The following is an 11091-nucleotide window of genomic DNA, read 5'->3' as shown; positions in this document are numbered from 1 at the left end:
GTCGCATTCCTTGTGTCAAGCCACTCTTGAACAAGACACAGCGTCAGAAGTGTCTCGCCTGGGCTAAAGACAAAAAGGACTGGACTGCTGCTGAGTGGTCCAAAGTTATGTTCTCTGATGAAAGTAAATTTTGCATTTTCTTTGGAAATCAAGGTCCCAGAGTCTGGAGGAAGAGAGGAGAGGCACAGAATCCACGTTGCTTGAAGTCCAGTGTAAAGTTTCCACAGTCAGTGATGGTTTGGGGTGCCATGTCATCTGCTGGTGTTGGTCCACTGTGTTTTCTGAGGTCCAAGGTCAACGCAGCCGTCTACCAGGAAGTTTTAGAGCACTTCATGCTTCCTGCTGCTGACCAACTTTATGGAGATGCAGATTTCATTTTCCAACAGGACTTGGCACCTGCACACAGTGCCAAAGCTACCGGTACCTGGTTTAAGGACCATGATATCCTTGTTCTTAATTGGCCAGCAAACTCGCCTGACCTTAACCCTATAGAAAATCTATGGGGTATTGTGAAGAGGAAGATGCGATACGCCAGACCCAACAATGCAGAAGAGCTGAAGACCACTATCAGAGCAACCTGGGCTCTCATAACACCTGAGCAGTGCCACAGACTGATCGACTCCATGCCACGCCGCATTGCTGCAGTATTTCCGGCAAAAGGAGCCCCAGCTAAGTATTGAGTGCTGTACATGCTCATACTTTTCATGCTCATACTTTTCAGTTGGCCAACACTTCTAAAAATCCTTTTTTTGTATTGGTCTTATGTAATATTCAAATTTTCAGAGATACTGAATTTGAGATTTTCATTAGTTGTCAGTTTTAATCATCACAATTAAATGAAATAAACATTTGAAATATATCAGTCTGTGTGTAATGAATAAATATAATATCCAAGTTTCACTTTTTGAATGAAATTACTGAAATAAATCAACTTTTTGATGATATTCTAATTATATGACCAGCACCTGTAGTCTCTCTAAATCCTGTGGGAAACACTGAGGAAAAAGCACATTTTGACTATTTAATTTATGCAATGGTAAAAAATTGGCACAAATGTGAATGTACTTGTTCAGCAAATTTTTTCATTATATTTTGTTTTGGTTTCGGCCAAGTATTCTCATTTCGGTGCATCACGGTTACATATTCAATGTCTGAAAAAAGGAATCAGGCAAGGTCTCAAAACGTTTTTTCTTAATAGGTGTCCTCAGTGGGCAAAGACCAGAATTTGTAAATGTTTGGATCAGCTTTTAACCAAAGTACTTCTCAGAATGCTAATCTCCTTGTAAATTCTGCAATACAAACAATTCTACCTTAACCACTGTGAAAGTCACTTAACAGCTAAGACTTCCACCTCACAGAGTTGGGTCACATGATGATGCAATCATAAGTAGGGCTGCGGCAATCGGATACTGATTCAAAACCCTGGATCAGGTATCCCTGACAGTAGGGCCGATCTACGGGGCTGATCTGTTTAATTCAATTAAGTGTGTGTGTGTGTTTTATATTATTTGTAATTGTTACAAAGTTAGGAAGCAATGTTTACGTCAAGGCTGATGCCATGGCCATACACATAAAAAAAAAAAAAAAAGATTCCCAGCCTCTTCTTTACAGTGAGGAATACAGCTTATTCATTTTACACAGGGATCAGATCAGTACCCGGCATCAGCCAATACCCAAAGCCTAGGCACTGGTATCGGGACTGAAAAAGTTAGATCGCATAAGCATACATTTGTGACCTGGTCCAGAGGATAAGACTTAAGATTTTAAAGATAAACTCAATTGAATTATGATGCAAAGTTTAAATGATATCGTATATAAAACGAACATGCATGTGTCTGTTCTCAGTATCTGTCGTCATTATTTGTCCCCACAGATGTTCTTCGAGGATCACATCGATGATGCAAAGTACTGTGGTCACTTGTATGGGCTCGGCTCCGGCTCGGCCTACGTCCAGAACGGAACAGGGAACGCTTACGAAGAGGAGGCCAACAAGCAGCAGTCGTGACATCACTGAAACACTCCCATCCTGCAGTTCACATGCACAATCAGTGCGGCGCTGAAGCCAGGCTTCGCCAACCGGATGATAATAACAGAAGAACACAAAACATACACACGTCATTTAGAAAGCTGTTTCTCATAGTCACCTTTAGACAACTGATTATGATGATCAAAACAAAACAAAAAAAATCACAGCTGTCCTCACACATGCCCCTGCTGGCTGCGCGTGTGTGTGTTCGCGTGTGTGAGTTTAGTCTTTTATTCCTATGAAGCGGTAGAGAAGGTCTGATTGGATCATTTAACATGCTTGAAAATATGGGATTTTAGTTTTCCTAAAATGTTCTGTAGAAATGTTTTGCACTTTAAAGCTCTAACCTGATTTTATATGGGAAAGCTGAAAAAGTTTCTGGTGTCTCTCCTCTTTGTTGCCTTCTCTCCGTTCCCATTTTACATTGTGAACGTGCAAATCTTTATTATCACAACACCCGATCTCACCACGCTCAGCCTTAATATTCGCTGCATTTCGTATCTTTTAAACTTTAAGTTATTGTGCTGGTTATCTGACATTGAATAGACGCCCCATTCAACACTACGTCAGTACACCTGCCCTCTTTCATTGGATTTCTGGTATGATAATGAGAAAGGGAGCTCTCAGTGAGTCTGTTTACTTGCACATGAATATCTCATTGAGGGTTGTTTTTCCACTTGTACATATAAAGATAATGTTTATAATGACCTGAATAAGCTCTAATCCCACTGTGAGAAGCCTCTAACAAGCTGGTGTATTCTGCTTATAAGTAGATGGGATACTTAAGATAACAAGTGAACACCATTTCCTCCGAACTATTAGTTGCTGTTGTCCTTTTTTGTGTTTATGATAATGCTCCGAGTAGTGGCATACAAGGATATATAGAGTATGTACTAGATGCATACTTTCCATTGGAGGAATGTGGATTATTTGTGCATGTAAACACCCTCATTGATGCAAGCACACATGAACACAGGTGCATCGCCTCTCCACGTGGTCGTTCAACCAAATTCACCAGACCTTTAAAAAAAAAAAGGTTCGCTTGCTGCAAGACATGCTGAGGTTAACCTGAATTACTCTGTTTAGAGTAAATTTTCATTTTTAATTGATATTAAGGTTATGTAGTTTTAGTGTTGTAATAAAAGAAGAAAAAAAAACATTTTCTCATTGGACAAAAAAAATAACGTTGCCTTTTAAAAAGCATCTTTTTGTTCCAGTGGAGTTCATTTCACTTGCAGTTCTGGCCTTTGAATGACATTTTTGTGCTTAAAAAAAACAAACAAATATATTTGTTTTTGAATTGCTTTCCAGTCAAGTCATGCTGCGTAGAACAGCCGCATGTACTAAAACGTTTGAATAAATGCTGTGTTGTTAAATAGTATCCTGATCTTCCATAGGTTTGTGTTGAAGCGTAGGTTCACAACTTATTAACCTCCTTCGGTGTCAAAAAAAACGATAACTGAAACACTTTCAACAATTTCTTTTTGCAGCACATTTTTCATATTGTAAAGGAGTAAAAGAAGAATATGCAATATATAAGGATTGTTTTTAGATTATTTTGTAAATAAAGGCTTAAAACTTTTCTACCATAAAATGCTCTTGGCTATCAAATCTCTTTAGTGACTCTGAATTCCTCTCGCCAGGCAACAAAAAGAGCTGAATAAAGAGACTGAAGATGAGCTCATTTTATTCTCATAAGGCATCACGACTGTACAGTACATTGACTCACAGATCCATATTGTCTCTTATGTCATTCAGACAGAAGAATAGAAAAATATATATTGACACTGACTTATCACCATGAAGCTGTTTTTGAAACAAGCGTACATTCTTCCTGCTAGTTTTCACCGATGGTTTAATCATTTCCAGCCAGAGATGAGAACAGTGAAAATATACTGTACAAAGCAGCTGGAGCTGTTCTCTTTTTTTTTGCTCTGCTGTATGTCAACGACATCATGCTGTGAGTTAGAAAAACACTCAACAGTATCTGCTTTTTGATGGTGAACATCTGCAGCATTACACAAAGGTTTTGCTGCCGGCCCTCCAGAGACAGTCAGGAAGCTTTTGGCCGGCAGTTTGATGTGCACTGTAGATATTTGGCAGAGGGAGGCAGAGCAGCACCAGCTCTCGGGTATTTTAGTGTGACAGCAACATCCTCACTCATGCTATAACGAGTCAGAAGAGCCCTTATTCACATTACTAGTTAATACATGTTTCTTTTTTTTGTTGTTTCCAAGCAAAAGGAGAAAACATCTTGTACAGTTCACTACAACAAGGTGTGTTTGTGTTGACATCCTGAGATGAGAGCATGCATCGTTTGAACTTCCACTACACTCAACATGGTGGGCGAAACACTCCCCCACCCCTACCCCCTCCATGATCCACACACCCAAAAAAAAAAAGTGCTGAAGCAATATCGGTTACATCACATTAACACCACTGCTAATCTGTACTTAATGTGCAAACATTTGGCAAACTTAAAATAGCATTTACTGATGTGCTAAGCTATGAAACTAACATAGAACAAATAATTCTGCTGTTACATACAAAAGCAGCTCAGATTGATCTCTTAGTATACAAAACGCAAAAACATCTCTTCTTCTTCATCTGCTCTGTGCTTGTTCATATACAAACAAAAAAAAACGTGATGGTTGGAATGCAATGTTCATTTCAATCCACTTGTCCTGGAGCCCAGTCATTCATTTTTCTGTGGCTTGTTTCGTGATATCAGTCATGTGAACCTCTCAGAAGCAGGGTGCAGTATGGAAAACAACAAACACTGATGATGTCACCACGGCTTCACAAACACCGAGGAGGGGGCAGCATAGACCTGTTGGGGTGAAACACATAGCAACAGGTGTTGATTTTATATTTTGATCTACGACTGTGAACGTACCTTTCTGGGTTGATGGTGTCACCTCTGTCTCTTAACTCTTGTTACGCCTCATTTTCTATGGTCATCCCTTCGTTGCTGGCACCTGAACAAGCACACAGGTGCAATAAAATCCATCATTAAAGTCATCTGAAATCCATTATAAGGAGTGTAACATTATCTTACCCTTCTTGTCTTTGTCTGTTGGATTGTCACTCTCTGACCAGGAGGGGGTGCTGGTGAGCAGCCGACTCTGAGACTCCCTCAGCGGCTTGGAGGGGAACTGGCGGCCTTCTACTGCACTGGAAGCACACAAATGCACATGGGCAGGGATGAAGCCAGTAATCACGGGCCCATTGAAGAGTAATTCTGGGCCCACAACCGTCTTTGAAATAAATAAATAGTCCTTAATCCTGCAATCTTATGATCTGAATGATTCCTTTCAAACTGCAAGGCCATAACCTCTGCAAGGTGAAGTTCCTGCATCATTAAACCTAAAAGGTTAATAAACCACCAGGGTGGAGTGCAGTTGTGCAGACTTGTGTTTCTGTGCTGTCCCTATATTTACTTTTCCTTTTTTTTACTCACCCCTTGTTGGCAGGGTTGGGGCCAGTGGGTGAAGAGGGCTGCTCGGGGTCCATATTCACCAGACAGGTTGGGAAAGAGCAACCGTCCCCTAAACTGGAGAGCCAACAGAAAATATAGTAGAAAGGGCAGCTTGGTGTTTAAATAACTAGCTGGTCAATTTAAGTGAAACAGATACAGGTAATAGAATTATATGTTTTTTACATATGTGTAAATGATGGATAATCAAGACTGCAGATTAGAATAAAGCAAGTCAATGTCACTGCCAGTAGCGAGTATGGGAAATGCTAAAACATAGTGTAACAGTAGCACAAGTAGAGAAGAGTGATAAAGTCAGTGAACTGACTCCGTAACATCACAGCAATATCTCTAGAACATTAGCTAACATTAGCCACCATTCGCTATATGTTCTTTAATTGAGCAAGGGCGTGATTAATTGCTTATGAACGTAGCTTTTCATTTATAGGAGGATTGTGTTATTTTGTATTTTACACTTTACATAGTCTCACTTTACACTTCCCATGTGTTTGAGTATTACAGTGGTTTAGTTCACAGAATAAATACACACTATAGTAACCAGTTGTTTCAAATAACTGAACAAAATTGGCTTCTGTATCCATTCACAACTCTGAAACTCTGAAATGTATTCTTCTCAACAACAATCTTTTGTTTACACACCCAAAAATGTTTGTGTCTGTGTGTTTCTGTAATTTGACAGTGATTTTCCAAAGCGCTGTCTATTCATAATATTATTCATTCTGTCAGCATGAATGACTAATTTTGCAACGATGGAGCGTCTGCATTCATTCACAGCGGTGATGTTGTTGTTTACTGAAGTGAATGCTCTCTTGTCTCCTCCCTCTTTTGAAGCATTTTGTTTCAGACTAAGTAAAAAGGCTTCACTAATCCCCAAGCTGAACAGTGACTTCATTCATTCAAGACATCTCTGACATGATGATATAGATTATTTGAACTACAGAAGCATTTTTCTGAAGAAAATGTGTGCCATTGCTGTGCACATTGAGGCTGACTTTATTATTTATTATGAAAACTCATTAACCTTATATAGTTTTATACATGCAAGAGAGTACATGAGGCTTTAAAACACTTCCGTTTTAGATTTTAATACAAAATGGTATATAACCCTAAAAACTGTAATCACATTGACCTTATATATAATAGATCATTGAGCAGTAGACATCATTTTGAAATGATGCTGTGTTATAAATGCAACTGGACTTAATTGTATTATATAATCAACATGTACATAGCAACAGATTGATCAGTGTGCAATGATGAGCTTGTGCTTTTGCTAAACAATGAACTTTTTTTTTTTTTTTTACCGCCAATCTAAGACACCATATATATTATCTTCTCAGCAGGTTATGTGTTGGAATGATTTTACCGATCTCATTTTTATTCCTCGCCACACGGCAGAGTTGTGGAGCCTGAAGACTTTGACCTGATTCACCTTCGGTCTCAAAATTACAGGTCAGGGTTCCTAAAGTGTCAAACAACCTGTCAGAGGAAGTCAAAATTTCTGAACACATAGACTTGCTTTACTGGATTTATTTAAACTTCCTGAAGTCTAATGACCCTTAAGGTTTCTAATGTAATTTTAATTGATAGTTCAGAATACCTCAGAATACTTTGTTGGTCCCTGAGGGGAAATTCTTGAAGAAAGATATTTTAGATGATTTTCTTTTGAAATGCCCATAAGACCGTACCTGGAGAAAATGGGAATGGGCCAGTATTTCGCTTCGTCGCCAAAGACCTGGCGGAAGTTCTTACTGAAGCCAAGACTGAAACCGTTCTTATCTGTGCCATGGCGAAACACTGGAGAACGCACAGCCTCTGCAATGACACACATGGAGAAGTAGAAGAGTCAGTCTGACATGAAGATGAATACAGTGCTCCCTCACCGCCTTTACACAATCTATTATTCAGACTATTAATAGGAGCTCATTCAGACAACAGATCAACACGATTCCCGCTGAATGGCTGCATCAATGCAACAACTCTGAATGAAAGTGTCTTTGTTGCACGGGAAAGGCAGATCTCAGACTGTGCCACCATGTGTGACTTTCCTAGCAGTGTCAGTTACTAAGCTGCTTACGGCTCTGAGCCTTGTGTCTTTGCATTACACTGTAACATACTCCTTTGGATAATCCACCCTCCTCAACACGCAGACAAAGTATGCCACTGTGCACACATAATGAGAAAACGCTCAGTCTGATAACGGCCCAGAGAGGCTCATCAAGTCATTGCGCTGATGGGGACGGTGACTGAGGGTGGGAAAAATGCAATGAAACAACCTTCATCATTAGTGCAAAGACGACACTGTGCAAACCATAACGGAGAGCAGAATCTCAACTTGCACAAAGATGAGAGAGCTGCTGTCCAACAGAGGCTGTATAATTACTGCATCCACAAACAGAACGCACAGGCGCACGAATGCCACCTACCGAGAGTGGATCTGTTCTTGCAGACGAGCCAGCAGTGATAGATGAAAAGCGAGGCCAGGCTGACTGAGAACATAGAGGCCGAGAAGAAGAGGAACAGGATGTGGAACTTCGCCTGAGTGTCTGGGAGGCCGTTCTGAGGAGGGGAACAACAAGCAAACAATCAACACAACTGCATGAAAACTGTGGGAGAGTGGGATCTGAGAGTTTTCTACTCAAGTTTTCTAAGTGGGCTTACTAAACTGTTTCTATTTCAGGGCCAATAACTAGTTGGTTGGCTCATACCAGATATTCTTTCAGACGGAAATGTGCTCTACCTCCAGCCTTGTGAAAAAAATCACACACACGGAATGCATGTTTTCAGATGTCCAATAGACTGGAGATATTTGGTGTTAACAAAACAGTTCCAAAAGAAAAAAACATGACACACTATAATCAATGATGCACGTTGTGGTGGATAAGACAAACTTACCGTCCAGAATTTTATGAAGTATTGAAGATCTGTAGCAGTTATAAAAAGGCAGTAGAGGAGGGAATATGCCAGGAACAGCATGAAAAACTTGTAGTTGGAGAATCCCACACAGTTATTCACCCTGCAACAAGAGTGAAAGGATGCAGGTCAGTGTGGGAAAAACTACTAAACTTCTAAACGCAGAGATGCGGGAATTGAAGAAATTATTTAAAACAGTTGAGCAGCAGTAAATATTGGGGACGGGTTGGTCGGCGAGTTGTTACATCAAAATATGGCTGTAGCAATAATGTTATTCATTTTATATAATGAGCTGTGGTATACAAACAAACTTTTATGTTGTGTTCATGTTGATTATCCAAATATTCTCTGCATTGTTTTTAAATGACCTATTTTCCAGCCTGTTTCAGACTGAAAAACAGGTCAATGCCTCACAACTGATCAGCAGAACTTTACAATAAAACCTTCAATCAGTATGTTTGTTTCATTTGAATTAGAGGACTTTGTATTTTCAGCCAATCAAGTATTGAACATTACGTTTGTGTGAGACGGCTAAGGACATGTTCACACCAGGCATGTTTGGAGGGCATTACAGAAAACAACTCCTGGGTCATATTGCTATGTGATCCAATGGCAAATTACATTAATACGTTATTCTTATATAGATTTTTTTTTTTATGAATTTCTCCCTGGTCTGAACACCAGACATGGTACATTATTTTAAATACAAATAGCAGACATAGCGATCATGTTTAGCATGAGTGGAATTAAATTTGTTTTGTCTCCCTCTGCTGCCAAAATCTGTCATCTGGCAGGATGAGAGATCACTGTGTCAAACTGTGTCCAGTAAACGGGCTCTTTGTGCTTCTATGTCATGTATGTTTACATGTCCCGTGGACGATGCAGCAGGGCAGTGTTGTGCTAAAGACAAAAAAACACCCATTTCCATGAAACCTGAATACTGTGGGGCCTTTTATGCAAAGGTAATGATGTAATCACAAGGACATACTAACAATATCATGCGAGTAGAGTGGTACATTGGTACAGTGTCACCGATATATGTTTTAAGTCCTGTTGGCTGTTTAATAAAAGAGCGCCTCTACATACCACGGGCAGTGGTGATCCATCTTCAGGATGCATCTGTAACACAGCAGGGTCAGACGTCAGTGTAATTGAATCTTACTCTGCCTGCCAGAATGCCAAATGTATGATGCTGTCTTTTCTCTATAGGTGCACGAACAGAGAGCCATACTTATCACAGACTGAACAATGGTGACATCGATCTGGCTTCAGCAGCTGGCAGCGGTCACAGAATCGGATTGCTGAGGAGACACAGTCAGTTCAATCACACAGCCGTCAGCAGCAGCCTCTCCTAACACTTGACCATAAACTAACAATGTGACGGGGGCGGGAGGAGCTCTGAGAGCTGCATCTCAGTCTAGACTGTTCTGCAGCAGCAGTGTACTGTACTGTACCTCCAGAGTTGGTGCGGGTGTAGATGGGCAGGTCTTTGGCTATCCTCCTCAGGATCTCCTGCTGAGACTCTCCCCGATCTTCACGCTCCAGCAGCTCTTTGTCAGAGTAGGACAGGTGAAACTATGTAGGGCAGAACACAGCGGGAAAGATAAACAACACCTGTGATGTCTCAATAGCTCTGTCTGTATTTCTAATAAATCATGCCCTTACATTTGTCAAAACAGAGTCAAACTTTTAAGATAAGCTACAAGCTGCTTTGGTATCAGTAATGCAGTGATGTCTGTTACTATAAAGCTGGAGCTCATCAGGCAGTGACGGGTATTTCTGTATATTCCATTTGTTTTGGTTATTTCTGCACCAGCAGCAAATGGGAGCAAAGCAGCAGAGAGTTGCAATATTACTTTCAGCTGCTCAGAAGATTCATGATTGAACACTGGAAACAAATAATACCACGCACATCACACACACACATGAAATTCATGATTATTTCCTGCATGTGTGCTTCGCCTCAGTTCAAATTCGAAATGCAAAGGCGGCTTTTCTTAGAGTGTCCACTCTAAGATGTATGCCTGCGTGTGTTCACCCTGCAGAGCTGAAGTGCTGCGGTCAGAATCAGAGCCATTACAGTGCAGCTCCAGGCACTTTCACTGGGAAGTATTATTAGTCTAAATGCAACATTCAATCACACAGGGAGGCTGGAGCCATACAGTGGGGGAAATAAGTATTTGACCCCTTGCTGATTTTGCAGGTTTGCCCACTTACAAAGAATGCAACGATCTACAATTTTAATCATATGTACATTCTAACAGTGAAAGACAGAATCCCAAAGAAAATTCCAGAAAATCACATCATATGAATTTATAAAAATTGATAACCATCTGATGAGGAAAAACAAGTATATGACCCCCTACCAAACAGCAAGTATTCTGGCTCCTACAAGCCAGTTAGTCTTTCTTTAAGACACAGCCCCAATCCCAACAAATTATCTACATCAAATACACCTGCCTCACCTCGTTACCTGTATAAAAGACACCTGTCAACACCCAAACAACCAGCATCCAAAATCACCACCATGGGCAAGACCAAAGAGCTTTCTACGGACATCAGGGACAAGATTGTTGATCTGCACAAGGCTGGGATGGGCTACAAGAGAATCGGAAAGCAACTTGGAGAGAAAAGATCAACTGTCGGTGCAGTTATC

The 11091-nt window shown here is 40.4% G+C and overlaps 2 protein-coding genes across 8 annotated transcripts in view; one reads left to right on the top strand and one right to left on the bottom strand.

The window, feature by feature from the left end:
• cnot7 (CCR4-NOT transcription complex, subunit 7) overlaps window positions 1-3620 on the top strand; it is a 9833-nt gene extending 6213 nt beyond the window's left edge. For all 5 annotated transcript variants that reach the window (XM_046030418.1, XM_046030420.1, XM_046030417.1 and 2 more), the window contains one exon: window positions 1874-3620. In XM_046030418.1, coding sequence (XP_045886374.1) covers window positions 1874-2005 — 132 coding nt within the window. In that variant the 3' untranslated portion in view covers window positions 2006-3620. The remainder of the gene's footprint in view (window positions 1-1873) is intronic.
• A 76-nt stretch (window positions 3621-3696) lies between these two features.
• Window positions 3697-11091, bottom strand: part of zdhhc2 (zinc finger DHHC-type palmitoyltransferase 2) — a 13696-nt gene continuing 6301 nt past the window's right edge. Inside the window, exons 1-11 of one of the 3 annotated variants that reach the window (XM_046030416.1) lie at window positions 10474-10530; window positions 9890-10010; window positions 9667-9736; window positions 9522-9554; window positions 8418-8538; window positions 7949-8081; window positions 7211-7337; window positions 5487-5579; window positions 5085-5200; window positions 4945-5004; window positions 3697-4856 (exon numbers count right to left, since the gene is read on the bottom strand). In XM_046030416.1, coding sequence (XP_045886372.1) covers window positions 4964-5004; window positions 5085-5200; window positions 5487-5579; window positions 7211-7337; window positions 7949-8081; window positions 8418-8538; window positions 9522-9554; window positions 9667-9736; window positions 9890-10010; window positions 10474-10512 — 894 coding nt within the window. In that variant the 5' untranslated portion in view covers window positions 10513-10530 and the 3' untranslated portion in view covers window positions 3697-4856; window positions 4945-4963. Of the gene's footprint in view, window positions 4857-4922; window positions 5005-5084; window positions 5201-5486; window positions 5580-7210; window positions 7338-7948; window positions 8082-8417; window positions 8539-9521; window positions 9555-9666; window positions 9737-9889; window positions 10011-10473; window positions 10531-11091 lie in introns of those variants that run through there. The other 2 variants (XM_046030415.1, XM_046030414.1) reach the window with 2 other exon arrangements.

This window comes from Micropterus dolomieu, linkage group LG19 (genome assembly GCF_021292245.1).
Source record: "Micropterus dolomieu isolate WLL.071019.BEF.003 ecotype Adirondacks linkage group LG19, ASM2129224v1, whole genome shotgun sequence".
NCBI classification, from domain to species: Eukaryota; Metazoa; Chordata; class Actinopteri; order Centrarchiformes; family Centrarchidae; genus Micropterus; species Micropterus dolomieu.
Note: the sequence above shows the minus strand (reverse complement) of the source record. Positions and strands in the feature narration are given on the sequence as shown.